Here is a 23,169-nt window from a genome sequence, read left to right on the forward strand (position 1 = left end):
CCACCCGCCTCTGCAGCAGGAGGAGACGTTTAAGCAGCATGACGGCGGGCAACGTCTCCCTGTGTGTGCGTTTTCTGCATATGTGTCACACTGCCACCCCCACAGCAACCCGGCCCACCGGGGCTGATAGCCTGGTGATGACTCATCACCTCCCCACCCCCTCTTCAACTCCTCGCCATCGCTCGCTGTCTCTTCTATTCTCCCCTTCTCTCCTCCTCAATTTCTGCTCTTCTCTGCCCTGTTTCTCCTCTTCCCTTACCCCCCTCTTTCCTCCCTGTCATCTATCCTTTGATCTTCTCCTCATCCAGACTTCTTTGTTTTCTTTGAGCCTCCTCTGTGCGTCATTCTTTTCCCCATCCTCCTTCCCCTCTTCTCTTCTTCCTTTCCATCTCTGCTCTTCTTCCTTTGCTGCTCTTACCTCCACTCTTCTTATTTTCTCCTTCTCCTTAATCTCACCCATTTGTTCTCCTTCATTTGTTCCCATCCTATCCTGGTCTGCTCCCAGCTCACTCATTTATCACTTGTTTTTGCTGTTTTCTTCTCTTAACAACACTTACTATCTTTTTCTCCCCTGTTTGTCCCTGTTTCTTTCCATGTCCTATCCTCTGGCTAACCTTTCCAGTTAAGTCCCCCCCGCTGTATCCTTACCGTAGATCCTAATTGGAATGAGTAACAGGCTCCCACGTCAGTGACTTGTTGGCTCAGTCTGGCTCCTGAAGACTAAGATGTATTACCCTTTTTGCTCATCCACCCCCTGAGTGATGGGGCCTCTCCTATGACTCTCCCAGCACACTTAAACAACAAGTGACACACAGGCACAGAGAGATGCACACACACCTAGATAACAGTAGTATTAAAGGTTTGACAGAGCTTAACATGTGACCTTTTTTTGTTCACGTAACCTCCCAGCGTGATGTGTTTTGCTCATGGAGCCAACTGGGGCATCATGATTTATGATGAGAATGTAATGCCCCCCACCCTTATCTCGTGAATCTTGCTAAAAATGGAACCACTGGGATCATCTTTAATAATTTAAGCCTGAGTTAGATTCTCTTCCTGCTTTAAACATGGTTTCCTCTTTTCTATTTATAAGAAAATAAATGTTTAAGTTCAATATCTTATGTTGATTGGTTGCCCCCTGCTGGTTTGTCTGAGTTCTACAATTGTAGTTAAATTTTTTTTTAAATCAAATCTGTTCAAATATATTTCTGTTTATAAACGCAGTAACCTATTTATATTTTATTCCTTCTTAGTTAAATTTACCCTTTTTAATTTTTCATATTTATTTCCTATCTTATTCATAGCCTTTTCCTTTTTTTGTTTTCTTTAGGTCACGAGCAGTTGTCCAAGCATTTCACTACATATCGTACTGTGTATGACTGTGTACGTGACAAATAAAATTTGAATTTGAAATTTGAATTTATTTTTATAATATTAAACCCAGAAACACAACCTAGTGGAGCCGTACACTGGACAGAAACCTGTACAAATAAATATTACTTAAATATTACTGGTTATAATACTTGTCATTTGTTTATTTGGTATTTGTTTTGTTTGTTTATTGATGTCCCCCAACCCAGAAAAAAAGTATAATAAAAATACAGTGTAAAATTTTATTAGCAGTCCCATTGAGGGTTATGGGGATGGTTTTAGTTCTCCAAAACACGCCGACTTTAAGTAGAGTATTTGCAATAGCAGAAGTTAAAAAAATACCACTGCTCAGTCTTTTTTGGTATTGTGTGTAAAAAAGTAAGCGGTGTATGGGGAACGTGGATGAAAACTAACTGGGTTGTCCAGTCTTTCTCGATGGTCACATGACGGTCTTACGGAAATTCTTCGACAGTAAAATTATCCGCGTTAAGGCAGAAAGGACAAAGGTGTAGCCTTCAAAGTAAAACAAACAGTCGGCTAAACTCGCCGCGGGTCTGTTTATTTTGAAAGGAAAGCACTTCCTTCACTTGCACGTGAGTGCGGATGCATGCGCGTAGCCGCTGTTGCTCTTCAACAGTGAGAAAAAAAATAAAGTGTTATTCGCTGTTCGGCGTCGCAGTTGTGTCTTCTAATCCCACCTCGAAGGCAAACCCACTCCTGGCGTGTCTCAGTGACACGGACACTGACGACTTGAAAGGGTAAGTGGATAACAGGAATTTAAAAACTATTTTTTCCTCCAGCACAAGAGAAACTTTCCTCGAGCCACTGCTTAGAGGAGAAACGTGAACTCAGCGCTTTTAAACGCACTCACTGTGAGGGGGTCCACACTAAAAAAAAAAGGTTGCTGAGGTTATTTTTGGCGCAGACTGTTAGCTCTGAATTTATTACTCAGCGACGCATGAACCTATTCTTTTTTCCAATGTGCTTCAGCGACTGTGTCCACTTCTGTCTTTAGAAGTAGACTAATTAATGAAGAAGAGTTTGATTGGCTTAATGTGAACTCTTTAGCGGTTTTCCCAGACTGCTCTATTTTTTTTCTCTGGTAAAAGCGAACTTGCCTACGACGGGACTGTTTATCCCCAGTGGAATTCATTATTTCTAATCTGGGCTCCATTACACGGATGGTTTTAAGATGAAATCAGTTGTTTATAGATGGAGTAACTGGTTCCCAGCTTGAGACGAAGGAAGCATCTATAGAAATTCTCAGAGCTGTGTACGTAATGGAGCAGGTGGATTTTTGTGACAGGTGATCATGCAGGCTTTAGTACAGCAGATCCCGTAGTTGCACAGTAGTTGCGGAAGATTTCTTAAACAGCTTATTTCTGCTTTTTTTTTTCTCTCTCACAAACGGACAAGAGTCACCTTATGAACAGAAGTTCATAAGGTTTGATCAATAGTGAAACTGTAAACGTGTTGGCAGATAAGTTATTAAGAACTACAGACGTATGCTTTTCCTGTTCCTTTGAAATAATTTCCCTTTTCATACAAATGTGCTCCGTGTGATTTACATTGAAAGGTTAATAACATTTGGCTGTGGGTTCAGGGCTTTAAAATAGATTGCATTTTTGCATGACTGATTTGATCAGTAGACCCTTAAAGTTGGTGAATACAAATTTTTAAGTAGTTTTTTTTCTTTCTTCTTTTTGTTTTGCTTTTTTCTTGCTGAGGAAGAAGTTCTTCAACCATGAAAAACGATGTTCCTCTTCGTTGTGGTTCACTAGATATGATTGTGCTGCAGAACCCTCCTAGTTGCAAAACTGTAAAGTAAATAAAAGTCAGTCATTTTTATCACTGCCATATCAAAGATTGAGCAAGGCACTTCGTCTTACCATGGAAAGCGGATACCGATTTATCGCTCTGAAGGGCAAGCCAAAAAAAATCCACCCATTAAATGTCATTTTTTGCAGACTGGCAAAAATCGCTATCAGACAGTATCATGGCCCTACTTATTGGTCCTGCAGTGAAATGGGAAATGACTAAGTATGTGGCTGTCTGCTTGGGCTTTCCTGTGCATGCTGAGCATCACATACTGTAATATTAAAAGATGCATATCAAGACGCAAATACACATCTGTCTGTCTCTATAAAATGTGCCTTCTATCACACAACGGGAAGTCTGGAATAAGCCACGGCTTGCAAATCATAGTCAGAAGTTTTAACTTGGCAAGATTTCTTTAGAGGAAACCGTTATTGGCACTTATGTCATGTTTGAGATGCAGTGTCGGTTAATATCTATCATCGTCTTTCTTTATCCACTTGTGTCATCAGCTTTTGTGCCTTTTTTTTCTCCTCTCTGTCTCACTCGCACACATGATTGTTTGCTTCTGAATAACCCTGAAACGAGGTGAGAGGACACTGACCTTAGCAGACAACTGAGCGTTTCATATTTTAAGGTTTTGAAAGTGTACAACAAACAGCTGTCTACACCGGACTGAAATTAGAAATCTGCAGCCTTAAATGAATCCCTCTAATTTCAGCCAAATTTTGGCTGGCAGTCCAAACAGTGCTGGGAGTCTGCTTTAGTCAAAGGAGCTGCTTGAATAAATGCAGTAGGCAGGAGAATTCACATTTACTGACTTGTTGTGTTTTGTTTTGTTTTTATCAGAAGGCTGCTTAAAAATTACAGCTTCAGGTTTGATTTGATTTAAATGAAGGTTAGCCTAATAGCATCAGGAGACTCTTGTTCATGTTAACTAAAAAAAAAAAAAATCCCATCAGCTTAACTTTTGTTTCACTTCTTACTTTTTATCTGAGATCTTTATAAACTTAACAGTGAACTGCCTGAGTGTAGTGTAGTGACTACCTGACGAGCAAAAGATCCCCAGTCCTTGACTGGGAGGAGGCACAAATCCCTGAGAGGGGAGCTTCAACTTCGCCAATACAAATATGTGGATCCCTCTGCTGTGATGACCCCTGAGGGTTTAGTTTAGTTGTTTAGTTGCACCTCGTGAGGTAGAGCAGGTCCTCTATTATCAGGTAGCTCTCCGATTTATTTAGTCCCAGAGGAAATTATCTGAAAAATTTCCTCTGGGACTAAATACATTGTGTGTGAATGGGTGGATGACTGGATATGTAAAGCGCTTTGGGGTCCTTAGGGACTAGTAAAGCGCTATATAAATACAGGCCATTTACCATAAATACATTAATAATATGTTCTGATTCTGATGATTGATTCTGGATTCATCAGAGTATGAATGTGTGTGAATGTTAGATAGGAAAAACATGCTTGTGTGAATAGGTGTAATTGGGTGAATGAGCCATGTTGTATAAAGTGCTTGAGCAGAAAATTGCTATATAAGAACCAGTCCATTTACTATTTACCATTTTCGACAGGCCTTAATCATTTGGCTAAACGTGCCTGGGTCGAGTCTACACATTGCGCAGTTTTTATCTTTTCCTGTTGTCAAACAGTGCGTGTGATTTTTACATAGTGGCGGCCTGTGTCTTACACACACTGATGATTTAATTTGGATTGTGCTTTACTTCAGATAACTTTGGTGCAATTCTTAGGCTAAATATAATAGTTTGGTTAGGTTGGGTTGCTGTGGGAAACCTTCTGAAATGTTGCAGCCCTGGGAGTAAGGGGTAAGTGTGTGTGTGTGCATGTGTGCGTGCACACATAAGGTTATTCACTAGAGGACATTGTTAAGATGCATTGCTGTGCTGGCTGCACTGAGTCACTATTCAGTCCTAATTGAAAGTGGGCTGAAAGCAGCAGTGTGTCTGGTGATGGGTATCTGACTCATGTCTCTTGTATATGCTGTGTTTTTCAGCAGCTCCTATAAGGACGACATCCGTCTAAAACTCTGGAGATTAAATGAAGAGTTAAGGCAGTGCAAATCGTTAAAAGCTGGTATATTGAGCAGCAGCCGTAGAGCAAGCAGCTTCATTCTTTACCACCTGATCTGAAAGATCAGACAGTGTTACAGTGAGAAATTCATTATGGACTTAGTCATTAAGTCCATTAAGGCGAATGCAGATTTGCTCCATGTTAACTGCATGTATTGTATTGTATTATGTTTTTGAGTTAGATCTCACTGTAGATTGTAGGGACTTTAAAAAAAAAAGTAATCTTGGCCTGTTCTCCACAGACTTGCTTTTCAGTCTTAATCTAGGAAACAAGGGAAGAGGAAGAGAGAAGGAAACTATGAGTCCCAAAGGACATTGACCAGCATCTAATGGATGATGTTGTAGTTACTCTTGTATAATATGTTTCTCATTAGTTTTTGTTTTTAGTACACCAAATTGGACACGTTCTATATTTCTCAAACACATCATGGACATTTCTGTACTGATGTACATGGATACTGTGGATAACAGTAATGATACTTTGCGTTATGGCCTTTTTCCATACACAGTATGAGTAGAAAGGAATAGAAGTTTTGAAGTTGTACTGATTGTACTGGTTTTGTAGACAAAGGAATATGATATTTGGATTGTATATCGATCTGATCTTGACTAGTGTGATGGTGACAACAGCTTATCTATTGAACCATCTATTTAATTCAGTCCTCTGCTGGCTAAGCCAAAAGTCATCAGTAGTTATTAATAGGTAATCTGATCTTGCATTGAGAAAACTAACAGGTGGTATTTCAGAGTAACAGTACCAGCAGCTTTATTTTAATCTTTGCCCTACTGTAGTTTGTGGCTTTACTGTGGTCAACTGGCTCAACTGAAGCGTTCAGATGACTTTGTTTTCTTTTTTGACAGCTCCTTTCGCTCTGTGGCTCTGTCTCGTAGGTTCTAACAGTTGTATCACTTATTGGGAGTTTTCATTGCACTCACTGTAGCATAGTGTCTGTTGATCAACTCGATTGATAGAATTTCACTTCACCTCTTTCTTGTCAGTTTCAGTCCACATGCGATACAAATGTGTATGTGTGTGTGTAGTTGTATTATCAGTAAGACTGAAAGCAGAAAAAGGAGAAACTGTGACAACTTTAGTAGTGATTTTAAGCTGAAATGAGACTAGAGCAAAAAAATATGATAAACAGAAAATATTTGATGTTGACCTGTATGCTTCGGTGACGAATGTAGCTCATTCATTAAATGCTGGCATCAGATCTGTGCTCAACATCTGCAGGTACCCTAAGACAGGGCACTGCTAACTTAACAAAAGTAGGAAAAAATGGATTGATGCATTGCTACTAATTGTATCAACTGATGTTATCCATTTGGAGGGATAGCTCCTCGCCACCATGTAATCCCCATAAGTGCCTTTGAAATAAAGTGACAGTTAAATGCTGTTAAGGTATGCTTTGGTTGGGCTGTTTGGCTGTAATTCAGCAGAGTTGTTAATGCTCATGCCAGGACCAGCTGTCCTGCTACCAGATGTTTGGGGTTGGCCTGTATCTTTGGGTTTAGAAGAATTCCCACTTGTTGGAAGGCTTTTGTTGTTGGCAGGCTTAGGAAGTGTCAGCTTGACCCCGTCGACTCTTCTCTCTGTTCCTCCTATGCTACTCTCCCCACCCCTTCAGGATAACACGAACAGTTACACAGGAGACTGACTTTTGGTAAATTCTGGATTTTTTTTAAATTAAAATTTTGGTAAGTTCAGGAATTATACAAATACCAACTCTGTTAATAGTCTTCAGCATTATTAGAAAACATTTCCTTTTGACCCCTGAGAAAAATGGCATAAAAGAAATTGTGACTTGTGTAACACCAAACCAAAGTGTAGTGGTTTAAGAGTGATCATCTAGATTGTAATACATCCCTAATTTGTAAACACCACCAGTGGGTTGAAATAACATTACTTCATAGTATGCCACATATCAGGTCATCATAATCTGGTATCCTTTGCACCTTAAAAAACTGCTTAACATTATTCATAACACAACCATTGCCTGTATGTCAGATATACAGTTACGTATATGTTTGCTTCCACGTTATGGGGATTTAATCTGTTGTGATTGCATATGTCCACTTAAATAGTTTAAAATTTACAACATGACCATATTGCAGGGGTCCGTGTGTTGATGTGATGGTATTGCTGATTACATCATTGTTTGCTTAGTTCATGGTCCAGATTTTGACCAACAGTCATTTTGAAAATCTGTGAAATATACTGATATTTATCAGTATCACTATTTAAAATATTTAGTTTGTTCAAAAAGTTTGTGTCAAGTCCAAGTTTATTTCTATAGTACATTTTAAACAGCCTCAAAGTGCCATACAAGTTATACAAAATATACACATAAATGTAACAACACTGAATCAGCAATAAATGTACACTAAAACTCAAAAGAAGCAAGTAAGACTGCGTTTGCATAATAAAAGCTAGGATACTCTGCTCAACTAGACCTGAAAGCAAGAGAGTGGGCAGCTCTTATGTAAAGAGGTAAGTTGTTCCAAAAATTAGATCCTTTTCAGGGATTGTTCCCATCGCCTCTGCTTTTAAGCCTGGATCTTGTCCAAGAAGAGCTGGTTCATAGACGCCAGTGGCTGGTAGAATTGTAGGGTTTCAAAAGTTCTGTAAAGTAAGTGGGTGCCAAACCACTGAGATGCTAAAAAACAAGCAATACAATTTTAAACTGGACCCTGAAATTGACTGAAAGCCATTGCAAGAAGGCCAGTAGAGGTGTAACGTCATCACAACGTTTCTTTCCGGTCAAATCTCAAGCTGCTGCTCCGAAACTTGCAAGTAGGACTCAAAGCAGGGCTCGCAAAAGTCCCTGGTAGCCCAGACACTCTTCAGTTTTTGGTAGCCCAAAATAAATTTAAGTAGCCTGAAAAAAAGGACAATTTTTTTGATTGACTTAAAAAAAAAAGAGTTAAAACACAAATTACAACAACTGTATAAAAATTACAATCATTAACTCAAATATTTTGTTCTAATTGAACAGAAGTTTCTATGAATTTGTAAGAACTGTGTAGAACATGAATCAGTCTGTGTCAGATCCTGAATCTGAAATTTCCACTGAAGTCAAGGGTAAGAGGAAAGTGGAACCAAGATCTAGGCCATTTGCTTTGTTTGCAAAGACTGCTATATTTTGCCAAAGGTAGTTCACTCTTTGCAACATAGCACGCTGTTCTAAACAGCTTTTCTTCTGCGTTTCTTCTGGACTTCTTGTTGTGCTTGGTTTATTTTTGGTATGTTTTTTGCAATTGGCGTTTGTTCTGGGAAAGATACTGCAGACTGAGCAATAATGCATTTCTCATGGGTTCTAATGGGGTCTTTCTTAAAATTACTGGTCCCAGTAACAAAGGTGCTTGTCGACTCAGAAATCGAGGGAAACTCAAGACACACCCGGCAGAACATCATGTTATTTAGCTCGTCATATTCATATTCCATGAAACCAAAAAAGCTGCGCTTTTGTTTTTGCCTCATAGTCTGATTTGTCATAACTTTAACGTTTTGTGATCAGCTTTTCTTTGGCTGTCCCTTCTTCACCCTGACCTGTCTTATTTAGCTGAGCAGAACTAAAATACCTGCATAAATCCATCTGCTTTTACACACACACTTGCATAATGATCAAATTCAAATTCAAATTCAAATTTTATTTGTCACACACACACAACCATACACAGTATGACATGGGGGTGAAATGCTTGTAGCTGTACAATGCCCGACCATTAAATGACAGAAGAAAAGTTTTACAATATTTACAATTTACTACAAAAATTTACAAATTAACTTAGGAATTTACAGTAAAGAATGTGCAAATAGCAGAAGAGATTATAAAGATAAGGATTATAAATTATAGGAATTATAGGATTATAGGAAATGTGTGGTGGTGCGTGTGGTGACGTGTGTGAGAGTCCAGTCTTATAGTGACGTGTGTGGGAGAGTCCAGTCCTACACCTGGTTCAGGGCCCGAATAGCCTGGGGGAAGAAGCTCCTCCTCATTCTCTCTGTTTTGGCCTTAAGGGAGCGGAAGCACTTCCCAGACCTCAACAGTGAGAAGAGTCCATTGTTGGGATGGGAGAGGTCCATCATAATCTTCCTAGCTTTGGACTTGCACCGCTTGGTGTAGATGGACAGCAGGTCAGGGAGCTCTGATTGAATGATGCGTTCTGCCGAGCGCACCACCCTTTGCAGATCTCGTCTGTCCTGCTTGGTGATCAGTGATTCTCTGTGCAATCAACCTCTATCACATGTTTAAGCTTGCTTCACTTGACACGTTTGAATAGTAAGATAAGCTACTGAGTGATAAGACGATGTCAGAGGAATTGGTGCGCAATTAATCTGTCGCTCACCAATCAGTAGCTGCTGCTCTCTATTCACAGTTTGCGTGATCGCAAAGTGAAAGTGAAGCAAAAAACAAGCACAAATTCAAACGCGATTTCAATATGTCACATGTTGACAGTGGCTCATCGATGCCAATGACATAATTGCCTAGCTATGTTTGCCAAAGAATGCAAAAGCATTGACATACTTTTTCTTTCTATGATAGCCCGACAGGCAGGGCTGAGATGAATTTTTGTAGCCCGACCGGAAAAATCGCTAGCCCCGGGACGTCGGGCTAGCGATTTTGCTAGCCCTGCAAAGGCATGCTGGATTATACTTCTCAAATAATGTCTTCTGTGTAGGCAGTAGGGCTGGAGTAAAGCTGTGAAAAAGCTATGTGTTTCTGTGGTTTACCCAAGCCTATAGATTACACTCACAGCAGCAAATGACAAAAATATGTGTGGCAGTTCATTTGAATTGCAATTGTAAACAGGTGATTGTGATTGTGACGATTGTAAGTAATCTGCCCTATTGTTTATGAATAAAGTTAAATACATTCAGCAAGCCTGGCCGGTACTAATGGCTAATCGAAGCTTGATTAGCTTGCTTTGTGATTTATTAGTTGCTCTTGGTTTCATGATCACGCCAGCAAAGATCACGCATGTAAAATGTTGAAGCAATCTGTAAAGTCATTGTTCCAAAAGCTGAGCTGTGATGAAGCAAGCATTGAGAAGACAAGTTTACACTATATTTATTTTGAATACATTTGCAATGAAATGAAAAATACAGAGGGATACATGAATGTGCTTCGGGTGTTTTAGTATGCACCTTCAAAAACGCTCACATAAAACCGGAACGGCCGAGGCTAGAAATGTGGACGACTAGTCAACTAAACGTCAAACAGTTGCTTCCCCATGCTAGTCAGCTCACAAAATACTGGTGGGTTAAACATCTTATTCTTATTTTAGTAATGCACTAAACGGTTAATGGTTCAGAGATATTACGACACCCCCAGTCACTGTCTGCGGCTGCAGTCCAACAGACGTCAGCAACATTTAAAACACGATCTGAGTAATGAGGATTAATTAAGCTCCTAGGATCACATGTAGTATTTTGAGGATTTCTGTCTTTTAGACTAGGAGTCTAGTCTAACTTTATTTTCTCTTATTTAAATGACTTGCAGATTATACGCTAGGCTCAGTGAATGTGATTCTAGTCCATGCTGGGGAATGTAGTGGTGGATACAGCAAGGTTTATGCTTTTCTAGACTGTGTTGTTACACATTCAGCAGTATGAGCATGTAAGTGAAATATTTAGTCTTCGAATTAGAACAAAGACTCTCCTCACTTTTTAAAAACTAGCACAAGACGTGCAATATAAAAAGCTTGTTTCTTAGTTTAGGACCAGTGAAGTGTTAAGAGTAAAAAACAACACAGCAGTTGTTGTGGCTTTTTAAAAACCACATGACTCATAGTGTGACAACTGGCCATACAATGGTAGTCTTTGCATTTTCTTTTTTAAACTGTGTGGCATACTGTACGCAGCCCTGCCACACTATTTATGTGGTGTGTTTACAAGTACAACAGAGGGGTGGTAATGTGTTTTATGTGTCACCAACATTGTTGCTAAGAGGCCTTTAAAGTCTTTTAATAAGCGATAAAGTTCAGTAGACATCGCTTTGTCTCATAAATCAGTATTATATACTTAAAAACTGCAGATTCAGACAGTAGATGAGGTTAAATTTGATGCCAACCAGCACTGTGATGAGTGCGGACAGTGGAGCACCCTGGGTGTCTCTGTGTGTTGGATTAATGGTGAAATTGAGGCGCCCCTCACACAGAGACGCACCTACGCACAATATCATTAGGTGAGCACTTGTTTTAGAGTGTGTGAACAGGCTCCAACAGTGGGCCTTGACCATGTTTTTCCTTCCTGCTTGTCAGTATGTGCGTGTACTCGCCTAGGCAACAAAATGCCCCATTGTGGAGAGCACAGAGACCCTGTTATTGGCAGCTCTCTGAGTGGGAGGGAGGGGGAGATGAACGGAGAGGCAGATGAATTGAATTCAAATTGCTGACTGGAAACTGAAGGGGAAAAAAAAAAGAGATAAATAAAAAGGAGAGGCATAGAGAATAGGAAAAAGGAAGTCGGGGGTGATAATCAACCTGAATTTGCAGAATTAAGGAGGAACCTGATATTTTCTGTGTTCACGCACACTCTTTGTCAGTCTTTTCAGCAGTTAAAATAACACATTAGCAGTTTTGTGAATATTCTGTTTTGGTGTCAAATTAAAGATCACAGTCAGGTTCATCTTTCTGATTATAGTACAGCAATAGGTTCAGGTATGTTTAGACTAGTGAACTGCAAACACAGGAAGCATTTATCAAAGTTCATAAGTATTTTGCTTAGAACAGCTTTAAGTCTTAATGGCTTAAATTTTGAGGTTTTGGTCCATATTTACATGATAGGATCAAACAGTTGTTGCTGATTTGCTGGCTGCAAATTCATTTTGAGATTCTTCTGTTCCACCACATCCCAAACGTGCTCTATTGGAGTGAGAGCCAGTGACTGTGGATGCCATTTTTGAGTACAGTGAGCTCATCGTCATGTTTAAGAAACCAGTTTGAGATGATGCAAATGTTGTGTTATCTTGCTGTAAGCAGCCACCGGAAGATGGGTACACTGCAGTCATAAAGGGATGGAGATGGCCAGCAACAATACTCAGATAGGCTGTGGTGTTAAAATAATGCTCAGTCAGTACTAAGGAGCAAGCTACCTCCATGCCTAAATGCACTGAGTTGCTGCCATGTGATTGGCTTATTTGCATTAATGAGCGTTTGAACAGTTGTACCCAATAAAGTGGCAGGTGAGTGTCGGTTGAATAGCAACCTAATTAAAATTGCCTTCAAGATGCAGACAGACTTAGAACAGCTGACAAAGTAATGCTTTTTAGGTTGAGATGCACAAACTGATATCAGCTGACAGAAGCTAAGCGTTTCATGATGTGATGCATGGGCACAATACTCAAGATTACATATTTCAGCAGTATTGTTTCACTTCTCTACTTTACATCTGCTTTTACCTTTTTCATGTCTTGATTAGTGCAACGGAGCCACTATTGAGGGGCTACAGATGTTTATTGAGTTAAACAGGCACAACTGTGAATGATAGCGTTAAGCTTAACTGCAGTGTTCATGTTTACCACTTATTGTGGTTTTCCCTGCAGACACTCACACAGATGTCCAGATGCAGCCAATCATGGGCTTCTCTGCAACAAAGTGCTGATTTAAGATGGTGAAAGATGCTAACACTTGCTGCTCACTTGTTAGACACTTCGCTCAGTTTGGTGAGTAACGCCTCTGTGAAGGGGCTGAAGACCAATCAGACTGTTTTTCATTGGGCTGTTTTTTGAGTTCCTCAATTCAAAAATGGGAAGCATTTTGATTGGAGAGAAGAGAGCAAGATTCACACCGTCTGTACGCTGTGCTCTGAGTTGTTAGAGGAAACTTTGGACAGGAAATGAAATGCATCACATTGGCAGCCGGTACACTGTCTTTTATCACACTGGGCTGGTGACTATGACTTCACTCAACCTTAACAACTCTCATGTCTAATCACCAAACCGAATCAGGTTTATATAATGCTTTAAATATTTTCTCTTTTGCATGTTCTGTTGCTAGTCAGTGAGCTGAAGTGTTTGTTAATCATGCTTAGGTGTGTATCTTTAAATTTTAAACTTGTCAGTAAAAAAACAAAAAACTAAACAGTTTCTATCAAAGGAAAACTCATAACCATCTTGACATGATGTTACATCTTCTGATGGCCTTCACTAATTATTGATGGATCAGACCAAGTTAATGAGCGAACCCTCCCTTTAGTTTAAACTCAAAGACACACCTGTTAAGTTTTGCGACCGGACGTTTCACAACCTGTCCATAGTTTGACTGCCCACCAATATACCCACAACAGCCCTTGTGGTCATGGAAGTAATTGAAATTCTAGTTTGGTGTAGTCCTACTCTATTTATTTTCTGATATCCGCCGTGTGATACTTGCATGCAAACTTGTGACGAGGAAAAGTTCTTACCGTAAATATCATATAATTTGTGCAAGTCAAATGTTTTTAGTCTTATTAAACATATTTTCTTGTTATGTGAGATTTGGAGAATAAAGTATAAACTTTTTTCTTTTTGAATAGTATATTTTCAGTCAGGCATGTTTTTGTTTTTTAGTGAGCTGAACAGAAAAGAGGTTAAACTCATCCACGCATATTTTATTTTTTCTTGTGATTGTATCAAGTGAAATATAGTTTTGTGTGCGAGGGTGTGCGGAGGAAAGACTGTGTTTGCGGCTCTTAATGGGAAACCGACAGCTTCCCCTGTGGTCACAAGTAAGAGGCAGGAAGATAAAAGGCAGAGTGACTGCAGAAGGTTTTTGACTATCGATTTAGAAAAGCTTGTACCTTCCCACGTTATAGAACAGTCAAGAAGAACTATTGGAAATATTTTTACGCTCACTGAAGTTGTGCATCAGTATAGTCTTTATTGAGCTATTGATTGTGGTTGTTACGTTTTTGTGCCGTGTGAGTGCTGGTAGATGACATCTACTGTTAATCAAAGCCTAACATTTTCCCAGATTTGCGTAGAAGCTGTTCTTGAACATTTTGAATACAGACACAAAGTGCCATATCTATATTATCATAAAAATCATCCTCAAAACTAGTTAATTTATTCCAAATAAGTCAGTTTTACTTTACTCCAAAACATTAGGGTTAGTGTTTAGGCCTTGGGTCATCACCGGTGATGAAAAAATAAAACTTACGGTAATACCTTGATGACAGTGCTATGAGGAATTTTAGTGGTTTGCAGGAAGCTGAACATGACTGAAAGGCTTACGGAGAATTTAGAGACATGCTTTCTGTGCTAATACTCATTGTGCCACTTACACTTCCTCCCTTAGTAGTCTGTTGCGATAGTGCAACAAAACTGACTAGTTTAGAAACTTAAAGAAAACATGTTTAGGCAGAGAAATGCAGACTTAAGGGGCAGTTTCTTCTACTTTGTGTTCAACCTTTTTATACACACACATGTCATTGGACTAATGTGACACCACTTATAAGAATGACTGAACTACTGTTGAATTTTACTGTTGTGGCGACTCAACTTCCTCTTCTACCTGGGAAAGAAACATCCACCACATGTTGCATATAACTTTTCTGCAGTTGTTTAGACACTTAATAAAAATAGCAACTTCTTGAATTATGGCTATGATTGCACTATTCATTACTGATCACGATTTATCTTTAGAACCACACATATTAATTCAGGCTGACATATTTCCCGAGACAGGATTTGCCGCATTCATACTTGCATGACACACACAGACAAACTAAAATAACACAAACCACAAACTAAAAAAAGGTTTTCAGGAAATCATTTAAAAAAAATGTCATTGCTTTGGAGAGTTTTTGTTTTAATTTTTGCTTGTTCCTTGATGGGATGCATTGACACGTCTCCTTGTTCTGTCTCTTCTGCAGGTTGTGTAACCATGATCTGATGCATTAAGGTCTGCATTTTCTCTGTGGACTCTCACGAGCAGCACATACAAACACATCAGCAATGTCTCAGTCTGAATCCTGTGCCAATGTGGGGGAGTGGCTGGGCGTACTTCGCCTGGAGCAGTATTCCGATGCATTTCAGAGTGCCGGATATGCAACATTACAACAATGTCGCAGCCTCACACCAGAGCAACTGGAATGCATTGGTATCACCCTGCCAGGTCACCAGAGGCGCATCTTGGCAAGTCTGAACAAAACACATGGGAATCATGACGCTCACACCATCGGACCGTTTGAGAGATCAGAGGAAATGGGACAAGCTGAATTTCTGGGGGGAGATAGACCATTGCCTGTCCCACCATGTGAAAAATCTCTCCTTCAGGACAATGTGAAGCAAGATGGAGAGACTTTGAGACCTACACCTAGGAAACGAGAAACGCCAGTCCCCAGAGAAAGACAAGTATCCAGAATGCAGGAGAGCAGCGGTGAAGGAGAGAAGCCAGTTCCTGGGAAAAGACAGATGGTACCTAGAAATGATGGGGAGAAAGAGAGGGATGGAGGGATAGATAGAGAGAGGAAGAAACCTGTGCCAAAAGAAAGGACTAAGTTTCGCTCTACTACTCCAGACAACTTGGACCCTAGCCCCCCTCCAGCTTTGGACACTTCTTTGCCCCCTGTTCCCCCCCGAAGCACACCAAACTGCCCTCCACAGCCCTTCACCTTACCCCCTGTTCAAACCTCTGGCTCCCCTAAACTGGAAAGACGAGAGGTCAGGGCTCCAGCTTTACAATGCCGATCTGTGTCCCCCAGTTCCACATTTACACCTCCCCAACCACCATCCCACCCTCCAGACCTCCCTTCTACTGCAAATAGGCCTCAGACATTAGCCATTCAGCCGAATGCCCAATACCTAACTGTCGATGGAGGAAGAAAATCTTCACCTGTTTCTCCCATCCACTCCCCTTGCAGTAGAAGTATTCCACCTCTTCCTCCAAAGGCAGGAATAGCATCTAAAGGCCCTCCACCAATCCCTCAACGGTTTCCTGTTCAGTCTCCCAGAACTCACAGGTAAGGCTCCATTTGAATGCAGATGCCTCATTTTGCAAAAAGATGCACATTAACCACTGAGTTTATTACAGGTAAAAAAAGATGAGCCTAAAAATATGATAAATCCCACAGGCTAGCGCTTGCTAGCTGTCTCCCTCACAAACATAAATACACACACATGCTCTCACCACCATTATCTGTATTACCACTGTTAACTATGTGTTTTGATAAGTGATCAAAAACCCTCTCAAATGTTACCAGTGGATTGTGGCGCCATCTACAGGCCAAGCTTGAAAAGTGCATCTCTTGTGTACTTTACCATGATGACACACAAAATGTTACTGGGGACTTTTGAACACTTCCTGAAAGTAAAATTAGACACTTCCTGAAACTGAAGGGTCGCAGCACACTTGACTGGACAAAGTTCTGTGGCCTTCTGAATACGGAAATACGTCAACAAGGCTTCATCTGAACAAACTGCAACCCCTGTGTGAAACTGTAGTCTATTTTAAAGTTGCTCTTAACTTACTACTGAGCCCTTTCTGGTTAGTGTTTGTTTTTTTCAAAGGTTCTGTGGTAAGCGTTTCTGCCCTTATGAGTTAAAGTTTTGCGCAGGGAGTGTTGTTTGGCAGTTTCTTCATAGTCATTTTTACATTGATGTGTTTGCAAAAGTGTGAATTTCCAATTAGCACACTGAAGGCCACACATTTCCCCTTAAGCAGCAGAATTTTCAGCTGCTTTCACTGATGATACTTTGGCAGTAATATGTTATATCTCAGTTTGTGTAAATCCTTCTGAAATCACACCGGCTGAACAGCTTTTTTTCTCCCTTTTTTCTGTATTGCTTTAATGAAAGGAAACCAAAGCTTTGACTCCAGTACATTTAATAGCACATTTATTATGAGCAATACAAGTATGTTTAAAAAGGAAACTGGCTTTTACAGGGAGGAAGCCACGGTTGAGGGCACATAAGCAGTAAAAAAAACTGTGACAGACATGGAGGGGAAAGACGGTGAGGATTAAAGGCAGAGAGCACAGCTACACTGTGATGCATTACCAGGAACTACTGTCTGAGTTTTTGTAGCCTTGAATATTCACACACTGTTGTTGCTGCATTGCCTCCTCCCCCTTTTGGTTAACTAGTTTCCTCCTGCTTTGTGAAGAGTTTGTGAAGAGTTTGTGTTTGTATCATCATGGAAGAGGAATCCTTTTGAGCATGTCAGGACAGGTAACATTTATATAAATCATATCTGTATCCTGTCTATGCTTATTTTTAGCATTCACTCTCTCTTTCCCCCGTCGACACTCTTCTTGCTGTGGGTTTCAAAACAAGCAAGCCTTCCTTTTTCTTTTCTATAGTTTGCTTCATCTTTTCTGCTGTGTTGGTGATGTTAGTGACACTTCTGTTGCACCTACTCCATGAATTTGTTTTACCTTCACAAGAATAAGGCTGGTTACAATTGCAGTGATACTGGATGAGACCCTTCTCTTGTCCTGGGGCGATAGATGTGCTTTGGAAACTCAAACTACTGTTATGTTATCTGTATGTCTTTCAAGAAATCAAGTAAGGCAAGTTTAAGATGGTATTCTGGAGAGGCATTCATGGCATGTCAGGTGTATTTCTAAGACAAAAACTATGTTCTTAGCTTTGCTGTTTTTCACTTTCAAAAGTGACATAGTAACTGTTTTCTTCAGACATAAGCTATGAAGTATCTGAAATGCTAAGTCTAGCTTGCATTAAAGACCACAGTAACTGTGCTGTTAACACATATGTTAGCTTAGTGTCACCACCACGACTTAAACTGCACTGTAGTCATTTTTGTCACAAGAATAATTCTGCAAGCCTAAATAAGTTAAGAGCTATGCAGTGTGGGAGGACAAAGGAGCAGTCGTTGTTTCTTCAGCCAACTGTCATATGTGAGCTAGCCGAGTCGTTAAATATAGAATCCAAGCTAGCAAAACCCCTCTCAGCACTCTTCCTCTGAGAAAAAGGAGGAACTGTGTCAATAAGGCAGTTTCCCGTCATTGTGAGGCTTTTGCATGTTTTTTTCTGGGGTTTTTTTGAACTGAGGTATTTTAATAATTTCAAAGATAGTTCTTGTATACAGTCTTTAAAGTTGAATGTTTAGTATGAGTCTAGTTACTTGATAAAATTCTACTTTGAACCTGCTGCCAAGTGCATGAAGTGTGTACTAATTTGTCCACAGGCACTGCTTCCTACATAAATGATACATGAATGGTATTTTTTTTAAGTCAACAGCTCAGCTAATGCAGATGTTAGAAGAGTGATCATACCTAATAAGCACTCAATTCCTGTGTTCATTCAGCCCAAGGGCAATTTGACTTGGTGGTTTTTCACAACATGTCAGTGTTGAATGCTCAACTGTCTGACTTTTAATGGGAGCCAGTAAACAGTAATATTAGGGGGTGTTTGTGACACTTTCAGAGTGTATTTATTTATTTTTTATGAAGTAAAGGTGATTTCCCCTCTCATACAGAGCTAATATTTGTGAGCTAATAATCTGAAGATTTGTTTTGCGGTCTTCATGTTTCATCTCACTGATCGTTTTTATGAGAACGAAATCCAAACACATAAAAAAAATATGAGGAATAAAGAGGAACTTTCACAATACTGGATAGACAGAAACCAGATGTGCATGTTCACTCCTGACTTACCATCAGCACAAAGTGACGTACATGCGCTGTTCGGTTAATGCGTTCATTTTGCAATCTTTGGCTTGGTGTGCATTCATGACTAACTCTTAAGGCCGCATAACTGACATACTATTTAGGAATGTGTATGTTTGGCATTTAAAAAAACAATTGCATGAGTAAATCGAACATGATCTGCGACAGTGTTTAATGAATCAGTGTGTGTAATTTCCCGTAATATCAGGTCTGAGCATGCGTGTATCTTGTGCATCTTTGGTGCAGAACAAGATGATATTTCAGCTAATATCAGTTATCATGCAGTTGAAAGGGCTCAGTGAGGGAAGTAAAGTACTGCTTGGTAGTGTTCACAATGAGGGTGAGTTTGTGTTAGATCTAGATATCATACGTGATAGTGTTAATAGGGCTGTCGTTCAAGTGAGGTTGTCTATACAAGAGGGCAAAACTATAATGGTGTCGGTGTTCACGCTTATCGATGGCGTTTGCAATCTTTCGCTGTCTTTGAGAGATATTTCTCAGGTTTCTTTGTGGAAATATTTTGCCTTTGTGCAATTAGTGAGTCTGTGGTAGAACCATATATGGTGTAAAAGATGGACCTAGCCACCATGACATTAGCCACTGGTTTTGGACTCTACATTTTGAAGCTTTTTAAAATCAGACTCTGGCTTAAGTCGTGGGTGTCAAACTCCAGTCCTCGAGGGGCAGTGTCTTGAAACTTTTACATGTGTCCCTGTTGTAACACACCTAAATAAAATTATTAGGTCATTAGCAACAGTTGACTGCATGCTGTGGTGGCAGTTCAACCCTTTGATTCATGTTACAGCAGAGAGAATGACCATGGTGCAATAAAAGTACTTTTAGAAGTACATTTTTCCCAAACACTTACACTGTAAATTTACTTGAGTAGGGTTGGGGTTTGCCACCTCAGCATGCAGTCAAGTTCCATCCACCCCTGGTTTAAGTGGATGAGAGAGAGGAAGGGCGGCTCTGACAGTGACAGTTTGGTGTCAGCATGCATTTTCGTGCTACTGATATTCCCCCATTTTGAAGCACGGTGCCACCAAGTGTTTTAAAACTGACTTGATATTTTAGTCAGTATGACCCAAAATGACGGCCTGAGCAGATAAACGCAGTAGGACAGTGTTGAAAGAGATAAAGCCAGAAAGCTGTTTTCCCATAGACTTCTATCACTGTCTGTCAGGGGAAAAGCAAACGTGTCCTTTAGATAGACTCCAGGTTTTTAGGCACTTATGCATTGGCTTCATTCTTCCAACCTGAAACGTATTTCCAAGTTTTATATGGTTTGGAGCCAGCCTCAAGTAGCACCTAGAGGGAGATTTAACACTTCCATGTCGGCTTCATTTGTCAGCTCTGGAGGTTGACCTCTTTTATAGATGGATTATACATCCTGTTGGGATTAAGCGTGAGAAATCCAAAATGTATGTCGGACACTCAGCCTGACCTCATAACTTTGATACACCCCACCCCATAACTGTATTATGAGCATCACTATATGCACATATGGCAATGCATTCTATGTATGTATGTGATCATCAGAGTTATTATAGTTTTGTATTTGAAAATATCTAGTTTAGTTTCTATTTATCAATTTTATTAATTCTATTAGTTGATCAAATTATAATATCTATAACAAGCAGTGGGTTGCAGTCCTTAGGAAAATGTTGACTTTGCATTTGAACATTCAGAACATGCACGTGTACCTGCATTTTCACTAACAAATTCCATATTTGTGGGTGAAATCGCCCACCCATTAAGAAGACATCTGTGGTCTTGACATAGGGAATTTCCTTTTTGTCATTCGCTTAAAAAAATCATGCTTGCCCCCATTGAATGTTTTGACTCAGCTCACATAATTTAACCACACTTCAATGGGATTACCAAACAATTGATGGTTAAAGTTGATGGGGAGGGAAAGAAGATGAGCCTGCTTTTTCTCTTCCTGGTGTGCCACTTACTGGCAAAAAGGCCCTACCTTGTGTTTTATCAAAACAAAACTGTTAATAAGGGCAGATGTGCTGTGCCAGGTGCACAGTGCATTCTGAAAATGACAAAAACTGATATGATGAGCAGTGTTAAACACCAGAATGTATGACCTCAGCATATGTGTGGCACACGTAAGATATATTTCTGTGTGTTTGAGTTTCTTGAGTATACACAGGCAGCGTGGGTTTACAATAAGGTGGCATCACTTATGTGAGGCAGGCTTAGGCTTGCTCTTTAAACCAGAAGTGCGAGTAAAAAACTAGACTTGTCAAGAGGAGAGCAAAGGAACACATGTTTCAGTGTCTGGGATTAGTTTTACTACAACTGTGGAATACTTGGGTTTCAGAGCAGCAGTCCCTAATTTGTACTAAATGAGGTTACCAGATGGATCCTTATTTTTCATTTTTTATTTTTTAAAAGTTACTTTATGGAGTTCTTCGAGAATTATAACTTTAGGGAAAAAAGCTCTGCACAGCTTTGTCACCAGCAAATTTTTGTGCCTGGAGTCAGATCTCACAAGGACACTTCAGTTTTTACTATTGAGTGAGAAAAGAGTTAGAGAGGAAGGGGTGTCTAACTATATAAACTATAATAGTTTTTATATATGTTTCTATAAACTATATATATAGTTTATATAGAAAGAAAGAAGATGAATAAAATCAGCCGCCTGCTTGGAATTTTTACCCGATCTGAGAACACCATGGCTTCCAAGGACTCATCCCCACCCCTCCAAACCTCTTTTGACCTGCCCTATTTTTCTCTGTCCTCCAGCCCATCTCCCACCAAGACAGGCACGGATGACACGCTCAGAGAACAAACTCCAGAGATACCACCTCGCATCAGGCCACCTAAAACTCAAGAAAGCCCACAACAGTTGACTCAACTTGATATACAGCCAGCTCTGCCTGCTAGGAGAATTCCCCAACCTCCCAGCGAGTATAGTAAGTAATATAATCAGCTTATGTTCCATTTTTTATTTTATTTTTTTGTGTGTTTCATCCCTTAATTACAACAATCGCTGTGGTAGATTTAAAAAATACAGAACCTACAGTACTGTCTCTAGTCTTGCATTGTCCTCACTTCCTTATATTTTTTTCACAAAAATGGGAAATAGGTGCAGTGATTTAATAAAAAGTGTGCCAACATACCTTGAAAATAAGCCAAAACAGAGTTTATAGAGTTCTAACTAGCTTGAAAGTCAGTGTTTGGTATGATCACCTTTATTCTTCAGCACAGCCTGAACTCTCTTGGGTGAAATTTCTTGTCATTTCTTTAAGTAGTCTTCAGGAATAGTTCTTTAGGCTTGTTGAAAGACATTGAAAGCTCTTCTTCTTTGTTGGCTGCCTTTTGTTCCATTCTCTGTCAAGATGACAGTGCTTCAATAATGTTCAGGGCCAGGCTCTGAGGAGACCAATCCGTGACTTATAGTGTTCCACTGTGTGTTTTTTCTTGTGCATGTGTGCTTTTACTGCATCAGCAGTGTGTTTGGGATCATTGTGATGCTGAAAAATTAAGTTGCTGCTAATTAGACATTTTCCAGATTCCATTAATATCTTGTGTTTATGATGCTCAACAGCACATGACAGATCCTCCTCTGTCTTTTACCAATGGCTGTAGACATTCACTGTTGTACCTCTCTACAACCCAACCTCCTCTATATACCCATTTATGATCATTCCAGCAAAAATTTCAAAATTAGATTCATCGCTCTATTTCTTAGAGGCATAGCTGGACTGGCCATCGGACATACTGGGCCGATGGTGATTTTCTGTTTGTATGGGCCGATGTTTTGTTGTTTGTTTTGTTTGGGGTTTTTTTTGTAACGATATAAACAATGAAAGGTGTTGGATTGGCTAATTGGTTATGATCGACTCTGGGCTGGATAGATTACAGCCGACGAGGTCGAACTTTAAGTTCCGTATTGAGCTGACAAGGAACACAGTTTGTCCCGCACTTCAGCTAGAATGAAAAAAGACAAAGTTGGAATAATTCTGCGTCTTTATGCTGTCAACTGCCTCTTCTTCTCTCATTCTCTCCCCCTCCCTCTCCTGTTGCTACTTCAATCATGAAACTGATCAATGATCAGCTTTTCTGTCACAAGTCCCATCTCTGTTGTTCACCCACAGCTGTAAAAGCTGCTGGTCATGATGTCTGTTTGTATATCTGGTGAGAGGGAAACATGAAGATGAAACCAGGTGATGTCCTTACTGAATCATCAGAGCTGAACAGGTGATGGAGAAACAGGTTTACCTTTTAGGTGACATGAATGAGTTGAAGGGAAGTTATGAACTG

General features: G+C 39.9%; 1 protein-coding gene across 4 annotated transcripts in view; it reads left to right on the forward strand.

The window, feature by feature from the left end:
* Positions 1-1,999: 1,999 nt before the first annotated feature.
* Positions 2,000-23,169, forward strand: part of arap1 (ArfGAP with RhoGAP domain, ankyrin repeat and PH domain 1) — a 59,709-nt gene continuing 38,539 nt past the window's right edge. For 3 of the 4 annotated variants that reach the window (XM_085245340.1, XM_085245338.1, XM_085245341.1), the window contains exons 1-3: positions 2,000-2,129; positions 15,136-16,224; positions 21,649-21,818. In XM_085245340.1, coding sequence (XP_085101466.1) covers positions 15,218-16,224; positions 21,649-21,818 — 1,177 coding nt within the window. In that variant the 5' untranslated portion in view covers positions 2,000-2,129; positions 15,136-15,217. Of the gene's footprint in view, positions 2,130-12,826; positions 12,947-15,135; positions 16,225-21,648; positions 21,819-23,169 lie in introns of all 4 variants that reach the window. The other variant, XM_085245339.1, reaches the window with a different exon arrangement.

Source organism: Mchenga conophoros, linkage group LG14 (genome assembly GCF_057382185.1).
Source record: "Mchenga conophoros isolate Kocher_MC1m ecotype Shallow Benthic linkage group LG14, M_conophoros_male_GT1.1, whole genome shotgun sequence".
In the NCBI taxonomy this organism is placed as follows: Eukaryota; Metazoa; Chordata; class Actinopteri; order Cichliformes; family Cichlidae; genus Mchenga; species Mchenga conophoros.